Source organism: Megascapheus bottae, chromosome 19 (assembly GCF_031878675.1).
Source record: "Megascapheus bottae isolate mThoBot1 chromosome 19, mThoBot2.hap1, whole genome shotgun sequence".
Taxonomy (NCBI): Eukaryota; Metazoa; Chordata; class Mammalia; order Rodentia; family Geomyidae; genus Megascapheus; species Megascapheus bottae.
In genome coordinates, this window is record NC_143527.1 from 11,307,847 (window position 1) to 11,329,313 (window position 21,467).

Sequence of the window (21,467 nt, forward strand, 5' to 3'; positions counted from 1 at the left end):
AAGGACAGTGCTCAGGCCCTGAGCCCAAGCCCAGGACTGGCAAAAAAAAAAAAAAAAAAAAAAAAAAAGAAATGGGTGGTATTTGTATGAGTTAGCATAATTCCTATCTAAGTATCATGTGCAGTAGAGTTCTCAAAATAGTAATTTCAGTTGTTATCTTCATATTATATATATATATTGCATATATATATATATGGGGGGGTGTCTACATACACACACACACACACACACACACACACACACACACACACCCCACACACATGCATGCGCGCGCGTGTGCACACGCTTGATTATTCTTCCACAAAATCAGAGCATTCATCTGTTCCCTTGCATTCGTCTTTGCAGCAGACAGATCCAGATCCCTGAGTAAACAGCGCCCACCATCACATGAACACAGGACAGGCAACTACGATATGCTGCTCACTGACAACGACCGCTTCCATCCCTTCTCTGGACAGTGCAATACGCCTTGCAGAGGCCTGTGGCTCAGCCTTGGCTTATGTATCTGCAACTCACTAAGAGGAGAGGAGAGGAGATGCACACACACCTTGATATGGTCCATCATAAGTTGCTTCTGTGCATATAAAAGAGAACAGTCTGGACACTTGAAAACAGACACCTTCTGGTTTTCAGTGTGCTGGTCAAAGTGGCGAAACAGCAAGTTTTGCAGCGTGAACACAGTGTCGCACATGGAACACTTATAGATTACTCTAAAATAGAAGAAGCGCAGCGAGATCTCGTCAGTCAGCCTCGTCTCAAGTCAAAGGAGCTGCTACTTGACATCGAAGGGACTCAGAAGGCAGAAGCAGGTTGAGAACACAAAGACAATTAAAAGAACAACATTTTAGCTTTGGAACAAACTTTTCAAGACAGCTGGCAGCAGTCAATTACAAATATTACCATTCCACATCAAGAAGCCGTAGGCTACACCTATTGAGAAATGTAAACTGAAGACCACATGACACCTCCTAAATCAATACGAGATGCATTTGGATGTTCCTTTGGAGCAAAAGTATCAGCAGGGGGAGGGAAGGGGCAAGGGAAGACAGGACCAGAACAGTTCAGGGGTGGTAGTCTAACTTGCAAAAAGAATTTGGTTAAAGATTTACCTAGGCCTACAGGACTCCAGTGCTGGAACAAGTTGTTACTTGTTACAATTCTCCTTTTAACGCTAGCAACAATACCCTCAAAACAAAGGAAATCACTACTGAATAATAGGGGGAAATCAGGTACGGGGAGAAACCTGGTAGATGCCAATCTGGCTCAAGGATGAAGGACAGAAACTGCTCAAGCCGTTAGTGAGACCCACTGAGAAGCCAGTGATGGAATGGGAAGACCATCTCCAAGATGAACCTTGCATCCTCTTTGGGAGAACCAAGCAGAGGGGGGGAAGACAGTAGGTAGACATGGGAGCCACAGGACAACTGATTCCAAAGGCTAAGCCCAGATTAGGATTTTGGGCCACTGGGCATGTTGGAATGCAATTTACAAGCAGGCTGACGTGACAGTCCACACCAGCTTCCAGGGTGGGGGTCTGTTTGGTGATGACTTATATGAACATGCTCTGCAGGAAGAGAAAACACTCAAACTGCGACTCCTACAGATACATGGTCAGGGTGGGGCTTAAAAATGATGGACAGGGGCCAGGGGTGTGGCCCAGTGGTGTGCTCTTCTAGCATGCACGAAGCTCAGGGTTTGATTCCACAGAACCACATACACAGAAAAAGCCGGAAGTGGTGCTGTGGCTCAAGTGGCAGAGTGCTAGCCTTGAGCAAAAAGTATCCAAGCATGATGCCCAGGCCCTGAGTTCTAGCCTCAGGACAGGCAAAAAAATAAATAAAATAAAAGGACAGAACCAGATACTGGTGATTAGGAGAGGCGGAGGTCTCAGTTCATTCCTCCAATAATTCTTAGGGCAGAAACTATTTTTTTTTTAATGATGCCACTAATGTATCAAACCAAAGAACAAAAGTACTACAGGATCACAGGATAGATCATGAAGCTAGAAAAAACTCCCCAACCACAGTGGAACAACCCAGGAAGACAGCTGCCAACCCAGTAGAAAGATGGGAAAGTCTCCAGACAGGAAAGGCCCCCTGGCTGTGAAGGATTATAGCATAGTGTGGGAAACAGTGAGGACCCAAGGGCAACTGGGTTCCCAGGGTATGGGATGGATTTAGGGTATGGGGTGGATGTGGGGCATGGAGGGAAAGCTAACCCTAAAATCTAATCCTATTTGTAAGACTTGTGAGGGGGCCAGGTAACTACATGGTAACAAAAGGGAGAGGAGAGAAACAGGGAAAAAGGAAGAAGAGAGGGTGGGGCACGAAGGGGGAAAAAATAGAATAGAAAACTGAAAACACACACAGATTCACATCAAACTTACAGCAGCCCAAACTTTGCAGAGCACAGAGCTACCTACAAGTGAACTTGATGTGAACAAATGAAGAAAGGGTTGTAAACCACTGACTGAATCTCACCAGGTGTGTGGTACCATTCTCTCCATCCCCACATGACCTTCCACATCCTTGAGAGATGAATTTACACTACTACAGTGCCCAGGTGGTACACTGACACTCAAGAGACAGTAGATTATTGGTTCAACATTGAATAAGCTCATGGCTCTGGCTCAGCCTTTTCTGAGAGCATGACCCACTGTCATGCCACAACTCTAATTCTACACAAACCATTTCTTAGGAACGTGCTTAAAACCTCTGTCTCTTAACTTTGAGGTTGGAACTTCTTCACTTACATATGCTTAAAATGGAGAGGTTTTTTTTAAGAACACACAATTGCAGGCACTCAGTAGTGGCTATGTGGGAAATGAATGATGTAACTTGTGGGCAGGGCTTGGAAAGGGAGATGGGCAGGGGATTGGGGGGCTGTGAAGGTAGGGGTGACATGTCCAAAAAGAAATGCACTCAGTATCTGACTTATGAAATGGTAACCCTTCTGTACCATAACTTAACAACAGAATAATATATATATATATATATGCAAAGCTTTAGCTCCCAAAAACGCAATAGTAGGCAAGTAAAGTTGAGTTATTTCTAGCAAAAATGAATGGCGTGCACAGACAGCAAGGAACTATATCTGCTAGTACAATAAGAAACAACAAAGTGCCGATCACCGTGCCTGGCATAGAGTAAATGCTCTGAAAAGATGGGGAATGGAAGAACCGGGAGTCTGGCCTAGTGGCAGATTGATTGCCTAGCATGCACAAAGACCTGTGCATACCACATACCCAGAAAAAGCCAGAGTGGTGCTATGGCACACGTGGTAGAGCTCTAGCCTTGAGAAAGTCCAACGACAGTGCTCAGGCTCCTGAGTTAGTCCCCAAGAAGGGGAAAAAAGACAAAAAAACATTGGGGAGAAGAGGATGGCGGGGAGCTGTGGGTCAGTGATCAGTGGTAGAACATTTGTCTAGCAAGTAAAGGCCCTGAGTTCAATCCCCAGTACCACCAGGAAAAAAAAAATGGGGAGGGAACCCTCTAAATGTAAAATAAGTCAAAATCCTAATGGTGCTTTTTGAACTGAGGCGCTATGACTGCAGATATGGAAAATTCTTTCAGGCATCCATATATTATTCACTAAGGAAAAATGGGTGGGAAACTTTTTAATAATAAATTCATAATAATGATTCACAAGTTATGCAATCTGTACTAGTTTTTAATTCATTATCTGCATAATCAAACCCTGCTAGGAGATTTCAGTGTCCTGGGTCTCTTTGAGTTAGAGACTACATACTCATTTTGGACTTAATTCCAAAATGAATGTTTTGGATCAAATGCAAAAGTGGCTTGAAGGTGAGTCTTACAGGAGCCCGGCTTGTGAGGTAACAATGAGGGTCAGAGACAGATACTGTAACTAGGGGATAGAGAAGCCTCAGTTCCTTCTTCCCATAGTTTGTAGGGCAGAAACTATTTAAAACAAAAACAAAAGCTAAACCCTGCCCTCTCACTCACAGGAGAGGAAGGTCACGTTGCTTGGCCCCGGGATGCCTGAAACTGTGGACAATCCCCACGCTATGGCTGAAGCCTCTTCAGCCTCTTCAGCGCATTCTAGCACTATCTTCAGCCTACTTCAGAATTTCACAAATCCAAGATTTATTTTAGCATGCATCTTAGCATATAATCCCCCTTTTCTATGTGCTGGTCCTAGGGCTTGAACTCAGGGCGTGGGCACTGTCTCGAAGCTTTTTTGCTCAACGCTAGCACGCTACCCCTTGAGCCACGGGGTCACTTTCAGCTTTTTGGTGGCTGAGGTAAAAATCTCACGGACTCTCCTGATGAGTGTAGCTTCGTTCTCAGATCGTAGCCTTCTGAGTAACTGGGACTACAGGCCTAAGCCACCAGAGCCTGGCTTACCCCTCCATTTTAAAAGAGCAAAAAGCTTCTATAATTTTACCTAAAGAAAGCACTTTATGGTTTCTCTTTATTTCAGAATCATTACTCTTGTGCTTTGGGACCATTTATATAAAATAAGAGTCACAAGAACACAGGCGCTTCACTTCCTCAATCCAATGCCAGGCTGGTTAATCAGTGACCAATCAGCAGCTGGTATGGACAACATATACATACTGGGCAAAGCGGGGGTTTGTGCCACAGGACACTGAGAAAATCTATCACACTTCTCAGAATAATGCACAATTTCAGTCCTTCAACTTGTTCATGCCCGAAATTCCCCCATTTAATATTTTCAAACCATAGTTGACCACAGGTAACCGAAGCCACAGAAAGTAAAGATGTAGGTAAGGGGTGGGAGTGTGGCAGCAGACTGCTATACTCACATAGTACCTGAGCATATTTTAATTACCACTGCCCTACGTTATCAGGTTACGACTACTATTCCAGAATTCAAACACCTTCCGGAAAATAAAATTCCATTTACAAATGCAGAATAAGTACAACACTAGTAAGAAAAGGTTGCATAGCATCACAGCATCACAAACGCTGAAGATACTAAGACTCACTAATCCTTGTCTTCAGAGTCAGGCAGTATGTGGTACATGGTGGGGTGGGGGCTAGAGGAGTTGCTCAAATGATAGAACACGTGGCTAGCAAGTGCTAGGTTCTACCCGAGTACTGCCCAAAAGGCACATCAACAAATAAAGTTGCATGTAGATCCCCTAATTTATAATCTGTTTTATTTTAAGGATCGGTGCACCAAAGATTGGGGTGAAGCTCCTACTGGAGTAAAGTTAGATTTGTAAACAGTGGCTTCTATAGTATTCAATGGAATACCCCCTAAATATTACATTAAAAGGTAAGTTGTGCCAGGCACCAGTGGTTCAATCCTGTAACCCTAGCTAACCAGGAGGCTGAGATCTGAGTATCTAGATTTAAAGTCAGCCCAAGCAGGAAAGTCCTATCCCCAATTAACCACCAAAACGCTAACAGTGCAGCTGTGGTAGAGCAGGTGGAGGAGCACTAGCCTGGAGCAAAAGAGATCAGAAATAGAGTCCTATGCCCTGAGTTAAAGCCCTAGGGTTGGCACACAAACACACACACAAAGTTTGCATGTCTTCTCTTCAATAAATTGTTGATAATGGACAGATAGGCAAAAAATGTGTCAACAGACTTTGCACAGCAAAGCTAGCCTTGTGTGATTATGAATGAATCTAGGAATAAAATGAACATAACCCAGAGCATTTGAACCAGTTGAGGGATGGAGAAATGCAGGAAGGAACTAATGGTTACAAAGCCCTCCCCACTCCATAGAGGGCCCAAGTGCTACATATGTTAACCTCTCACAACCTTGGGATGCAAACATGATCTTTGCTTTACTAGACAGAAAGCTACAGTGGAGAAAGGCAAGAGACCAGGGTCACACAGCTGGTAGGTGTTGGGATTCTGACCTGCTCACACTGTACCCCCATCCCTTGGGCAGCCAGGCCGCCCTAAATGTCAAGGAACCATTCCCCTGCTAAAGACTTCACAAAGCAATTATTGTTCACCTGATGAGCAAGATTAAGGCAAAAATAAGCTTAACTTCTACTAATCCTACCAACTAAAGGATCATACTGATTATGAAGTTAAATTTGTTAACCAACATCTTAAGTTGACTTCTTCTAAACTCTACAGGGAAAAGTGTATCCTGTAAGACAGAAACTATGGGAAAGCATAAAGGACAGTGCTTACGTTTGAGTGTTTGGGGTTGTTTTATATTTTTTTCTCTCAATTTTTTGGTTGAAATAATCATCTGAAGAATAAAATAGATAAATATCCACTGGACCAAAACTGATTAAAAGAGCATAAATGATAGGTGACAATTTTGACCAAGGTTTTTTTACCTGGAAAAAATAGAAAGGTTTGGGTGAGCTATATAAGTATCAAAATCAACCCAGCTGCATCAACTTCAAATTTTACTCAATAGAATGACCATCTCCTCTAAATGACTCATACAGAAGTGGAGTAAAACTTGGCAGTCAGGATGACTTACTTTGGTTCTCCTATCTTGATGCCAGGATGCTGTGTGTAGGCGTGGGAGTGTGTGCTTGGGGCAGACTTAAACGCCATTGGACAGTTAGGGCACTTGTAGAAGACTTCACAGTGAGAGCCTTGAATGTGAGACTTCAGTGCAGCCACATCAGAGTACACAACATTGCAATGTACACATCTGTTAGAGAAACAATACCGTTGTTAGCACAGACTACTAAACAGGTGTGACTTCACTGTGTATGAGACCAGGTAAAATGACAGTTCACAGCCAGGTTAGGTTTCAAATGGCTTTGTAGAAATGTTTTGAATTGGGTCTTTATTGTTTGTTTGTTTTCTATTTATAGTAGATGAAAAATAGATGTTGAAGAGGGAAGATCATGAGGAAGAAAAGCAAAACTCAAATGGTTGATTTTGGGAGAACATCTTTGAAGTTTCTAGAAATCATGTGTGTACTCTAGACTACCGAGGATAATGGGTTATGGGGGACGGATGAAGATGAGGGGACACAGCATGCCCTCCTGACTCCTGGCTCTGAGGACTTCCATGTGCTTCCATCCATCCCGATGCCCTCAAGGCTCTCAATGGAAGATGCCTTCGCCATCTAAACCCGCAAGCCTTTGACAGTGGGAAGAGAGAAGCTGCGGTCCATCACCTTCTGGTATACACGGCTCTGATCATAAGTCATGGTAACCTGCAGGGTGGAAGCCAACCACTTAGGATTTTTGTCTACTGGAAAATAAATGTGAATGTACTCATATTTTTTAACTACATTAATTCTAAACTTCTGAAAAATAATTATCTCTTCTTTTTTAATATCTAGTCTTCTTCTTTATTGAATTCCTAATTCCAACCCCTACACAATTTAGCTCATTCCTTAGTGGTCTAATTCCACAGAAACCAAGTTAAAGTACAAGACATTTCTCCCACACCTCACCTTTTTTGTACAAGGACCCTTAGCAACATTTATAAGCCCTCCAGTTAATGAGTCTTCTTGGTTCACACCTGAACACTATATAACCGTGGCCTTGAGACTCTTAGGAGCCACTGTAGATAATTTCTCCAGGATGACAACACGTGTGCCTGGATGTGTGCATAAGTCACCACGGGAGAGGGGCTGCAGACGGGACCTGCCCTCTAGGATCCAGTATATCTAGGGACCTCAACAATAACTTAAGGTATCTCTGCTTTAAAGTGTCTTTCTAGATCTTAGGGCTGCTTCCAAACCCATACACAACAGTGGGTTCTACACTGTACATATTCTATAAAGTGTGCCATGTGGAGGTGTTATAAGCACTGCATACAAATCATTATGAATGCATCTGCACTGATGTCTTAAGTCCGAGAGCTCAGAAAACACAGACATTTAAAACCACTGAAGAACAGGAGGAAAGTTTCATGTCCCCTGTCTAATGCAATGGGATAATACAGGAGCCACCGGGGCTCACTCAAGCCCTTTTGAGTTAATTTACAGTGTAGTCTTGAACACAGGCCAGTTACTCATTTGTAAAATGAGAAGACACAGATCATTTTTCAACCTTCTGCACTCTAAAAGCCTGACTCAAGGGAAAGGAAGAGGGAGGAATGATGCCAAAGAGGATAGACGGGTAACTAGTGAAATCCAAAGATCTCCAAACCACCAGCCACAACAATCTCCCCATCAGTCATAGCGAGGTGGTATCCAAAGGGCCAAAGATCCAAGAACAAAAAGGAAAAGAAAACAAACTACTAATCACCTCTGGTCACTTGGAGTAAAAGGAAGCTTGAGCCTACAGAGTATGAAGACTGCAGCGGCCCATACCTGTAATATGAGCTGCTCAGAAGGCTGAGGTCTGAGGATCACAAGTTTGAAGCCAGACCAGTCTGGGAGACCCTAATCTCCAATTAACCATCAACAAACTGGTGCTATGTTCCAAAGTGGTAGAGTGCAATCCTTGAGCAAAAAATGCTGGGAAGCAGCACCCAGGCCTTGGGTTCAAGTCCCAGGACTGAACTCAAGTCACACGGGACTCCATGTAACATTTTTGATGCAATGACAATGATTCAGTCAAAGAGCACTGGAGAGGCCAAGAAAAAGCCGACAACTGAGGAAGGAACACAAAGAATTTAAAGTCTTAGCCGGGTGCCATGGCTCATGTCTGTAATCCTAGCTACTCAGGAGGCTGAGATGTGAGGATTGCAGTTCAATGCCAGCCTGAGCGGCACTAAAGAACGCGTGAGACTCAACTCCAATTAACCACTAGAAAATTGGAATTGGCGCTGATGCTCAAGGGGTAGGGCAGTAGCCTTGAGCTGAAGAGCTCAGGGACAGCTCCCAGACCCAGAGTCCAAGCCCCATGACCACCAACAACAAAAAAGTCTTATTAAGAAAGGACAAAGTTGTAAAGGATTTGCCCACAGGTAACAGAAACATGTCAGGTAACAGAGACCAGCATCTCTGAGGCAGGCTCACGATAGCAGAATTTGAAAGGCTCAAACAATATAATACTACTACTAAAACCTCTGGCATATTAAGTAGTGCTTGAGTACCAATCAAGTTTTTCACTTGATTTTGATTAAGAAAAAAAGATTCATCAAGTGTCATCCTCTAATAATCTTCTTTCTAGATGTAGACTCCATGTATCCAGGCAGGAAAATTTGGAAAATACTGCATCCTTATCAATATTCGATTTTTACCAGGTTAACCAGGAGCTGGAGGTGACCCCTGTGGATCTGAGAGATATAGCCTGAGCAAAGAAGAAGGGAGCAAGACACTTGCATCAGGAAGAGACAAATGGAAGTGTAAGAAGAAAAGACAACAACTAACTTTGGATCTAAAAGGGAATAGCAAAGACTGGCAGCTGCCAAGCTCCAATCCAGCATCATACCAGACCATTGTTTAAAATAGTGAGGGGAAAATTAAGGTTAAAACATTTTCCCCCCAAATCTCTCTTGTAACATGAACTAAATGTTGTAACAAATACAATATTTGGACAGCTCACATAGCCTCAAGGGAATAAAACCCCATACTAAACACAGACCTTTCAGGAAGAATTTGAGATTTATACAATTTAAAGCACCAAATGTATATATGAGCTCTGAGGACAGGGCAGAAGAAAAGCAAGGGCCAGGGATCTTTCCCCAGTGGAGGCGGCTGCTGGCCAAGACACATCTGGAGCTTCTGCCTTCATACAGGAAACCAGGAATAGCACACAGAGCAGAAGGGGTACTTCCCTTAGTCATTCCAACCTAGCTTCTTTCTCTTCTGTTATGAGAATAAACTCAATGTTGGAGGAAATTTAGCCTTAAAAATAGAAAAGCACTTGCATAATGGTGCAGTGATGCTTACTTTTACTATTGTCAAATCTATGAATCATTTCCAAACATGTAATGGTAAAAAGCAAAGAAGTACCCTGGTGTAGAATCTGTACAGAGGCCACCTCTTGTCCTGTTTAACTATCACATCCCTCAGTGGAACCAGAGGTGGGCAATGATTTTTTAAAAAAAATGAGAATCCATGACTTCCCACACAAGGAGTTAGAGGCAAACTTTCACCAAAAAACAAAAACCCTCCAGTTTCTTGAATTCTAATCTGAATGATTCCTACCAGATTCCATTTGCTTCATAGATTCCAGTCCATGAAACATGTGTGTGCTGCAGGTTCGGAGGCAGGAGACAGAAATGGGAAGTCAGTTTCATCTTGTTTAGTGCTAGTAAAAATGGGCAGAGCCACCTAGGACTCAATAGTCTCATAAACTGCAATAAAATGATTCATTCATGCCAACTGGATTTCATTTTTTCATAGGTAAATTACAATTAAGAGAATACTGTGTGCTCACAGCCTCACAGGAAAGTTACCGGATCGCCAAACAATGGTTAAGACAAACATATGAAGAAATGGTACTGCTAGCAACTGTTGTTGTGAGGACTTTCACAGCCCAGAAGGTCAGAAGGTGGTGAATAAAGTTCCTGTACATCACTCAGCACTAGCTAAACTAACATTAAATTTGCCAGCTGTTGCAAGTACACATTCGTGAACCTTCAGGGGCAGCAAAGAGCCAGGGTTAATTGTGCTGACGGAGGAGAGAAGGAAGAGACCTGGCAGCAGGTAGAGGAGGAGGAAAGGAAGGTTAATTGGAGTGACAATTCTTCCAAAATGAGTGATGCTAGGAAAGGATGTACATGTGATCCTTTGACATGGATAAAAGCAACGAATCAGCTTACCATTTCTATTTTGCTTGGCAGAGGGAAAATGTTAAGAGGTGACAAAATGCATGCTATTCTTACAGCGGGGGGAGGGATGTAAAGAGTGTGTCAACAGAAAAAAAGGTCTGAAAAGAAAAGCTTCTGTGGATCAATCAAAGCCAAATCTCCTTCCATGCCCATTCACCTAAAAGAACAGGCCCACTCACCCCCTCGTGTGGACCAGTCAGGCCAATGTTACATGAAAAGGATTCGGAGGTGAACTACACTACAAAAGAACTAGGCTCCCAGAGAATCTCACCGTCTGCCCGTGAATGCTACTTAGGTGCACAGACCTCTCAAACGGCAGTGCTGTTATTAGCAACCGAGCTGTACTTGCACGTTAAGTGAACGATACTAACCGAAAACCAACTCTCCGTGTGTAGTGCAGACAGTTCTTGGTGACGTGGGTCTGGAAGTGCATCGACCTGCAGATGGCCCCACACTCAGGGCAGGAGTAAGGAGATTTGTGCTGATGGATTCTCTGGTGTGAAGCATAACTGCACTGGTTAGGAAGCAGCATCTGGCAGATAGTGCAAGTCTTCTAAATAAACCAAAGGGGGAAACAGGGTTGGTCCTGCTAAGTAGTTTCTAATATGCAAAGAACCTTAGTTAAACCTCACAGTTAATTATGCGCCTTGTCATTTCTAATACTACTGTCATTGATTCTAAGCCCAAGGGGAAATGCAAACTGGAAAATTACATGTTCAATGGAAAACTCTTTACTGTGTAAAATAAAAAGATCAGTGCTGAGTAGTCATTCATCCTCAAAATAAGAACTCCTGAGAAGTCCAATTTTCAATGCTTCCATTTTCATGACGCTCACATTTTATTTAGTGCGAAGAAGTATTCAAGGTTGTGTTTTTGCAAATTATGTTAGCAAGCCAACTTTATTTTACATTAACAGGTTTGTAGGCATGTGTATTTTGACAGTATTAACAGTTGCACAGCTCATAAAATTTCTTCAAACTAATAATATTAACTAGAGGCTAATCTAGTTTCTTTTTCTGCCAATCAGTTTGTTATGTGAGTAGCCACTTGAATTTTGCACTTAAACTGGCCTGTAAATTAAGTGGCCATAATATGATTTATAATTAAAATCAATAAACTCAAGCTCAAATGGGTAAAGTTAGCTATTTTATAAAGCTTAATGGCTGATGGCATATATTGTTTTTAAATGATGACTGAAATCCTCTTTGGCAAAGGGTCTACATTATTAACTACCTAAAATGCTATTTTTTAATCTCTTTATGTGAATCTAGATGTAATATATTTTTAAAAAAATAAATCAAAAAGTACTCAAACTAATATAAACTGAGGACTTATTTCTTCTACTACAAAAGTAAACCTAGCGTGACATATAAAATGATTTTTAGATATTCATGCAAAAGCAAGGGCCTCTAAAACACACAAGAAAGCCTCAAAACATAGATAAAAATGTTCCTTTATATCTTATTCTTCATATTTATTTTGAATCAAGTCCAAAAACTTAATGTTTAAACTTTAAGAGTATCTTAGACTAAGAAAAATAGAAAACTCACTTGGAAATTCTTTGTTGGGTATTTTCCGAAAGGACTAAAATACAAACTTTACCCCACAAAATGTTTATTATAATCACAAAATAAGAACATTACAGGTAGCTTTGATGTGATTAAGCATCATTTTTTAAAATAGCATTCCTTTTCTAATAGTACACATTTCAAAGGTTATATAATAAGCCACAAAGGAAATCAATGGACAAATTTATTAATTATAGGATTCTGTTGGTGTATACAGGTATTAACATTATTACCAGCCATCATTTGTTTCTTTGAACTAATGTTTTCTATCTACCTTCACATCATCATTCCTTCCAGGTAGTAAATTATGACATCTGGATTCCCACAGGCATCTCAGGCCTTGCACTTACTTGGGATAAAGTACTTTCAATATTAACGTCAGCCAATAAAAAGATACTATATCTACACAATCCATCCATCCACCACATATATGCATATATATACATATACATATGTTCACAGTGTAAGTGCACATGTAAAAAATATAAATAGGGATTGGCCCCATTTCATCATGAGCCAAACAGTGAATCAGGTAGTTTAATCAGGTACTTTTAAATATATAAAGAAATTTAAATACATGTTCTCACTTATTTTTCATCTATGAACTTGATAATACTCCCATTTTATAGATGAGGAAATCAGGCTTAGCCAACTTAATACACTTGTCCAAGGCCCCGTAACTCTTAAGTGGTTTGAACAAGATTCAGTTCTGAGGCCTCTAATGAAGAGGGGATGTCATAAAGAACAAAATATGCAGGGTTGAAAACTATTAGCAAGTACACCTGAATGCCAAGGATGACATGCTAGCATTAGAATCTCGTCCCCAGCCCCCCAACTAGCTTCTCAATACCTAAAGTAATATAATCATACTACTTTTATAATAGTACAAAATTAAAAGGGAAGAAAATCTAAGAGGGATAAGGTATGTTCCCTAAAAGTTAAAAAGAATCCTTTCACTCTGTGTGTTATTCTTCCTAATGTATGTAAAATGCACAATGAGTTAGTTACTTAAGCTCATGGTCACCACATCATCAGATGTCCCTCTTTGCACTGCCCACAGGGAGGTGCGCAGATGCGCCTTCACCAGCTCAGGGGCCTCCCTCATGGGAGACTCAGCATGATTTCAAGGAGCCAGCTAGCTTCTCCCTTTCCACTGCTTTCAGAACATGAGAGGGTTCTGAGGCTGACAGAAGGTGTACATTCTCTGGCTTTGGGGGTTATAGTTTAGCAAAGTGGTGGGAGGCAAAGATTTCCTTATAGTCTAAAGAATCTGATGTTAGCTTCCTTTTTTTACTTATTACTTTAAAAAACAATATTAGATGGCAGTACTGCTTGAAGCTGGGGCCTGAGTCTCGTAGAACTTGTTGACTCAAGGCCGGTGCTCTATCATTCATGCTTCCAATTCAGGTTCCTGTATTTCATGGTTAACTGGAGATAAGTCTCAGACTTTCCTGCCCTGGCTGGCTTCTAATTAAGATTCTCAGATCTGAGCCTTTTAACAACCTAGGATTACAGGTATAAGTCACCACCTGCACCAAATTCCTTTTTTGGGGGGGGAGGGGGCAGTCCTGGAGCTTGAACTCAGAGTCTGAGCACTGCCCTTGGGCTTTCTCAGGGCTGCCACTTGAGCCACAGCACCACTTCCGGCTTTTTTCTATGTATGTGATACAGAGGAATTGAACCTGAGTCTTTGTGGATGCTTGGCGAGCTGTCTACCATTAGGCCAAACTCCCAGCCCCCCAAACTCCTTTTTATGTTACTGGAAAGATGTTTGGTTAAAAAAAAAATTTTCAATCAAATAGATCATACCAACAAAGCGTTATTAGCAATATTAATAGCTACTTGGATAATTTATAACTGATGATTAATATTAAGTGATTGATTAATAAACAAATTTTAAACTCCCCATCGTGTAAACTGAGCTACTTATTAAGAAAAAGAAGCAGTTTCATTTATTCAAGATATGATTCCTTTTTAAAGTAAACATTGTTTTTAACAGAGTCAGGTACTACTAGAAAGCTATAAGAAAATAAAGCTAAGAAATAATCACTTTCCATGCTATAAATTTCTCTCCCCCCTCCCCTTTCTCTGTCAGAACTCTGGGCCTCAGCACTGTCCCAAGCTCTTATGCTCAAGGTCAGCACTCTACCACTTGAGCCACAGCACCATTTCTGGTTTCCTGGTGGTTAATTGGAGATAAGAGTTTCATAGACAGCTTGGCTTTGAACCATGATCCTCAGATCTCAGTTTCCTGTGTAGCTAGGATTACAGGTGTGAGCCACCAGTACCTGGCCACGCAACATTTTTTTTTTTTTGCCAGTCCTGGGCTTGGGCTCAGGGCCTGAGCACTGTCCTTGGGCTTTCTCAAGGCTAGAACCCTACCACTTGAGCCACATCACCACTTCTGGCTCTTTTTTTTCTATATAAGTGGTACCTAGGAATCGAACCCAGGTCTTCATGCATGCTAGGCAAGCACTCTACCACTAGGCCAAACTCCCAGCCCAATCTTGAGCCTTTTTTACCCCATCCTGCCAGTGAAATTGATCACTGGCTCACAAATGCCAGGGTTGGTATAAGGACAGAGGATTTAGGGCTCACTGCCCTTCACCTAAGCGAGGAGCTATCCGAGTAACAAGTAAAATAATTGCATTTCCATTCATATTTTGGTGAGGAAAAATTGCTTGGGAAAATGAAAGGGGAAGAAGAAAGGCTGGAGATGTAAGTGAAGCATACATTTATATGAATAGACCCAACTCCAGTGACAGCTCAAAACACTAGGTCCAGAGGTCAAAACACCACCAGCTTCAGAGTCAACCAACTAAGTAAATTACTGCTGCCTAATTAACAGCAGCTCCATAAACTCTATCCACAGTACAATTAACAACAACAAAAAATAGTAATCAGAAAGATATGTTTCCTAGCCTTCATATTCATCCAGTTTCACAATAAGAACACACACACACACACACACACACACACACACACACATACACACACACACACACACACACACACACACACACACACACACACATTCCATTTCAGTTCACACTTACATGGGAATAACACAACCGCACACAAAACATTACAGAGGAACTGGCTACAAAAATCCCTTTGTTTTGCTAGTTGGTGGCAGTTTTGTTCTCAAAGCATATGCAATCAAAAGTCTTAACTAGGGCTGACAGTTAAATGATCACATTTAGTGAAGGCTGCCTGGTGGACATGTATAATCTACTTAGGTGATTATCGGTGAAGAATATAAAGTTGGTAACACTAAAATATGAGCTAGTCTGAATAAAATAAAAACTCAGCACTTAGGAAAGTAGAGCCCCAAACTAAGACCAACAAGGAAGTTTGAAGAAGGGAAAGGAGCCTCATAGATTGCAGAAAACACTTGCAACAGGATACCTAGCAGTCACAATTAACTCTCAATAGAATGTGATATACTTCATGTGCTATGTATGGCAAGCTCCAGAATCTAAAATGAATCAACAAATAAGGAACAGGCTCAAATCCATCTCCTCTGTCCTCTATCTGTACTTTTTTTTTTTTAATTCATCAAGGGCAATATTTATTTATTTATTTATTTTGCCAGTCCTGGGGCTTCAACTCAGGGCCCGGGCACTGACCTTGGACACTTTTTCTCAAGGCTAGTGTACTACCACTTGAGCCGCAGCGCCACTTCCAGCTTTTTCTGTGTATGTGGTACCAAGGAATCGAACCCAGGGCTTCATGCATGCTAGGTGAGCACTCTACCAGTAAGTTATGCTTTCAGCCCCCTCTATCAATACTTTTAAAGCCAAAATGGATCTAACCCTAAGAGTCCACTCTGCCAATTCTGAGGTCCCTGTGCCTGTAAACCCTATGCTTCTGTAGCCACAGGAATATGCATAATGAAAAGAAAAGGTTGGGAAGGAAATAGGGATAAAAACATGAGAAAGGGTATCAATGTATATGAAGTAATACACCTTCTATCTGGCGAATATTACTGTAACCCCTCTATTACTTACAATTAAAAAATGAGAAGAAAAGAAAGGTTATGCCAGGCGCAGAGGCGCATGCCTGCAATCCTAGCTACTCAGGAGGGAGGCTGAGATCTGAGGATCATGGTTCAAAGCCAGCCTGGGCATTATAGAACATGAGACTCTTATCTCCAATTAATCACTAGAAAATAGTAAGTGAGGCTGTGGCTCCGGGGGTAGGGCGGTCACCAGCAGTGAAGAAACATTGCCTTGGTTTTCTTCTGCCACTAATTGGACATTTGTTTTTACAATTGCAAAATGCAAGCAGAACAAAGGACCTATCTATCACATTCATCGATTTTTTTTTTAGGGCTGACTTAAAGTCAACAGAAAATACATTTTAGCAATTAAGAGGTTCCAGTATGTATTGCCAGGCAGTACGTGGCTAAATTTAGTCATAGTTTTACTAAGAGGTGAAGCAAAGACATTCTAATACATTTCAGTATCAATTATTAAACTTATAGTCATCCACTCTTAAATACTTCATGGAGAGAAGTCCTGCTTGTCTGGCCTCTGCCCACTGCCTTTCTCAAGGTGACCTCCCCAAAGCCAGGGTTATGAAACATAGTTCAGACCAGGAGCTTCCAGCTGGGGCAGATGTGCTCGTGTGACTGTCGATTCCCAGTAAGCTCCATTTGCAGTGCACTGCTTGATTCCATGCACCTTCCTCTCTTCCTCCAGTGACAGCCTTCTCTGTGGGGGAGGTACCCTCAGGTAGGGTAAGTGAATTCCTTGGAATTCTTTCCTAGAGAGCCACAGCAGGAAGGGTGTGGCTGAGCGCGCTGACTGAGCTAACAAAGGGCTGTGGCTCTGCATCTCCCATAGATGGCTTCTCCACAGGAGGGGAGGAGAAAGGCCCCAGCCTACAGGACAGACAGCAAAAAGCAAAGGCTGTCTGAGTGGTGACAGCCTGGCATGGCATCAGAAGGTTGAAGAGCTGTGTACAGGGGGCTGAGAGATAACAAGAGGTGCAGTCAGAACGGCCACAGACATGTGCAGAGGAAGAGTCTTGGTTTGGACAAGCAAGGAGAACAAAGAGGCCTACGCTGAGGCCTTTGGGGGCAAAGGATAACAGAGAGAAGACAGAAGAAAGGAGGGGAGTGGGCTGGGGTGAGGCTCAGTGGAAAGTGAGTTACTGAGCACAGGACAGGGTTAAATCAAGAAACGGCCGGTCTTGGGAGCAAGGCCAAGCGCCTGAGCAGGCGCACCAGATGTGAGGTGATTTTCCTTCCTGCTTTGAAAGATGGGCTGAGAAGGGGGGCATTAACCCCAGAGAGGGAACAACTGTGTTTCATGTCAAATACAATGGGAAGGCCGATTCCAAAAATCCCATATTGTCAGCAAGTCTCAAGCAGAGCCTGACAGAAGGGCTACCTCCACTTTAGAAAAGGGGGGCAGCAACCAAGTATGGTAGCATATACCTGCAAACCCAGTGTTCAAGAGGTAAAGGCAGCCTGAGAGTCTACCTCAAAAATTAAATCATTGCCGGTGCCACTGGCTCATGCCTGTAATTCTAGCTACTCAGGAGTTTGAGATATGAGAATCAAGGTTTGAAGCCAGTCTGGGTAGAAAAGTCTATAAAAGTCTTATCTCAAAACCTGTTAATTACCAAAAAGCCGAAAGAGGAAGAGCTGTGGCTAAAGTAGTACAGTATTAACCCTGAGTGAGAATGCTCAGGACAATGCCCAGACCCAGAGTTCAAGACATGCCCCCCCAAACACACACACACACACATAAATATACCTCAAACACACACACACACCAACAACAACAACTTTAAAAAAGGGGAAAGAGAGGAGGAGGATGATGACAACAGAGGTGAAAGAGAAAATGGAATACATCTTTCACCTGTAGGAGACAAAATAAAAGTGCCTTTTCTACCCTTTCCAAGAAGGGCAACTAGAAAGCTGGTGTGTTAAACAGCCACAGAAGGACTCTGAAAGGGAGCAAGATGACCTGTTAGGGACTTCAGGGTAGAAGAATGGCAAGTCAGAGAGCTGGACATTTCCTTTTGCCTCACATATCCCAGGCTGGAGCTGAAGAAGCTGGCAACAGAGAGATGCCAACACGAAGAGAAAAAGCACCCTGTTCTCTGTGGAACAAAAGCCTGTTTTCTGTTGCCAAAGGAGCAGGCAAGGGGCAGCCTAGGAAAAGGAGAAAGCCTTTAGACAATTACTGCTCTACTCCAGCCTGCCCCCACAGGAAACACTGTGGCCCCACCACACCAAGCCAGACTCCCAGCCCTCCCGAGACTGTAATGAGAAGCCCCAACACCCCTGCACAGCTGGAGTTGAGAATGGCCAAGGGGCTGGATAATGAGCCCCTCCAGCTCAGTGGGTATAAAGAAACCCCCAGAAGAAGTCTCCAGGCCCAGGTGACTTTGCTGGAGAATTCTACAGCATTTTAATGAATGACTCACACCAATTATAGACACATTCATCTAGAAAATTCAGAAGTACTAGATTCGTTTTATAAAGCTCTTATTAAACTACCCAAAGCTAGAAAAGGGGTCATCCCCAACAAGAAGCTCTGCAATAAGATGACCAGGTATGTGACCCCCTGATGACGAGGATTCAGAGAGGCCTGGCATGGCCTGAGCAAGCAGCAGGAGGAGGAGAGAGAAAGGAGGACTCAGCCTTGGATCAGGAGATCGACGAAGCTGACCCTGACCCTAAGGAAACGCAGAAGCTCCTGGACTTCTGCAGCTTCTCTAACCTGCAGGTCACTCAGTCTACCTTGAAGATGAACTTTAAAACACCTTGCAGAGCTATTTAACTACTGTGCTGAAATCCTTTCAATAAATTGGATAGCAAAAAAAAAAAACCCCACAAGCTAGAAAAGGGTGGCGGGGTCTACATAAATACAGATATGAAATAACAACAAAATATTGCCAAGTATGATTTACAAACAGGAAAGAACTAGGTAGCCTCATCAAGTAGATTACTTTCAGGGATATAGAAGTGTTCCAACACCTGAAAAACCATCACAAAGTTAACTCTCCAAAGGAAAAAAAAATACCCTCTAAAACCAATAAATTAGCTCAACAGTCACAAAATAAGAAATGGGTATGAAAAAACTAAGTTGTGTTTTTATATATGAATAAATATATGTATGCCAAAATTATACTATTTTATCATTGCTTAGAGAAACAAATTGGGGCCGGGTATAGCAGAGTAGTAGGGTGGAGGCCTAGCTTTCATGACCTTGGGTTCATTCCATAGAGCTGGGAAAAAAAAACAAACAAAAACCCAAACATGTACAAGAAAACTATGGAAGAAATCAAAGGGGAGACAGCCTGCATTCATGGATTCAGCACAGTACAGATGTCCATTCTCCCCAGAATGGATTTTAAGTTTAATGCAATTCCTGTCAAAACCCTAGCAAGATTTTTTTTTTTTTTTGCAGATCGACATGATTATTCTAAAAATTTGTATGGAAAGACAAAGGAACTAGAATAAGTAAAACTTCTAAAGTTTGAAAAAGAAGATGGTCTCTTAGAAGTTGAAGGCAATATATTGTTAGCTACTCAAGACTGGGTGACATTGGTCTAAGGACAGACAGAGAACAACAGAATATGCTCACCTGGTATTTGACAAAGACACAGAATCAATTCAAGGGAGGAGAGACCGGCAACAAATGATGTTGGAGGAATGTATATGAACCAAAACAATTATCCCAGCCTAAGCCTCATGTCTTACATGGAAAGTGTCTCCAAATGTATCACAGATTTAAATGTGGAAATCAAAAAAAAAAAAAAGAGTAAAATTTCAAAATCTAGAACTAGGCAAACCAAAAGCATATGGGATAAACAGGAAAATTGATAAACGCGAACCTCATTTAATAGGTCAAAGGCCTATAAAGTGTAGGAAAAGACAAGCTGCAGACTGGAATTAAAGGCTTGCAAACACATACCCTGCAAAGGACCCTTGTGAGATTTTTTTTTTATTTTTTTTGGCCAGTCCTGGGTTTGAGCTCAGGGCCTGAGCACTGTCCTTGGACTTTCTCAAGGCTAGAGCTCTACCACTTGACCCTCAGCACCACTTCCGGCTTTTTCCTATATGTGGTACTGAGGAATTGAACCCAGGTCTTCATGCATGCTAGGCAAGCACTTTAACCACTAGGCCAAACTCCCAGCCCCCTTGTGAGATTTTTATCTGGAGCTTTTAAACTGTGAACCTCAATGGAAAGGAAAGAAAAAAAAACCTAAATAGCCTATTTAGAAAATGGACAAAATATATAAAAAGGTATTTCTGAAATATATACGTATTATATATAGCTAATGTGTAAAATTATGGTTAGCATCATTAACTAATAGGAAAACACAGGGAAATAATATATCTAAGGAAAATCTAAGACTCTTAACTCCAGCAGAAAGCTGGAACTGAAGGCATGGCTCAAATGGTAGAGTAGCAGCCATGAGCAAAAAGGACAAGCAATCTTACAAGGCCCAGAATAGGAAAAAAATAAAATTAAAAAAAAAAATGGTACCACCAACTAATTCTGGCCAATCTGTAGAGAAACTTGATTGTTCCTGGGGACAGCTACTCTAGAACATTTTCTAAGCATCTAAACAGGCAAATCACATAAAAACCAGCAATTAGGCAAACTTCTGGGTACTACGCCATAGAAATAAAAACCCTGTTCACACAAAAACTTGTACACAGTGTTCATGGGAGCCATATTCTGAACAGACCCAAACCCGCAGAAGTCCAGCAACAAATGGTTACAGAAAACTAAGGTGCAACAACAACAACTCAGGTGTAAGGAATGCCACTGTGTAATTAAAAAAAAAAAAAGACTAAGATACAGAAGGCCCAACTTGCAAAAGTTTCTACTTTCATTGTGTAAAAGTGATACACTTCCAGGAGAATTAGGCTCAGAATAGAACCACAGTTGGAATGTTGGATCCTGATCTTTTCCCAGGCCAGCAATACATTCTACCATCTCTCTCAAGGCTGGGCAGCTGCAGCCACCACTGGAGAAACAACAGATAATCTACAGCATATTGTGTTGCTAAGCTAGGGTATTTGGCAGGTGAGGAACTTTTAATGCATTTTCAGCTAATACAGTATTATTGAGAAGACAGTTGCAGCATCACAAGCAGAGAAGCATTTGTATTCACACAGGCAAGAACCTGGAAGAGTCTCCAGGGAATCATGCTGAGTGACAAAATTCCAATCCTAATGACTATACGCACAGCATAATTCCAGGCACATAACATTCTTAAA

General features: G+C 41.9%; 1 protein-coding gene across 6 annotated transcripts in view; it reads right to left on the bottom strand.

Annotated features, from left to right (window-relative positions):
- Znf532 (zinc finger protein 532) overlaps positions 1-21,467 on the bottom strand; it is a 95,425-nt gene that overhangs the window by 26,869 nt on the left and 47,089 nt on the right. For 5 of the 6 annotated variants that reach the window (XM_090353022.1, XM_090353019.1, XM_090353020.1 and 2 more), the window contains 3 exons: positions 11,021-11,202; positions 6,442-6,618; positions 548-710 (listed from right to left, as the gene is read on the bottom strand). The exons of the other annotated variant lie outside the window; for it this stretch is intronic. In XM_090353022.1, coding sequence (XP_090209148.1) covers positions 548-710; positions 6,442-6,618; positions 11,021-11,202 — 522 coding nt within the window. The remainder of the gene's footprint in view (positions 1-547; positions 711-6,441; positions 6,619-11,020; positions 11,203-21,467) is intronic. 6 annotated transcript variants of the gene reach the window in all.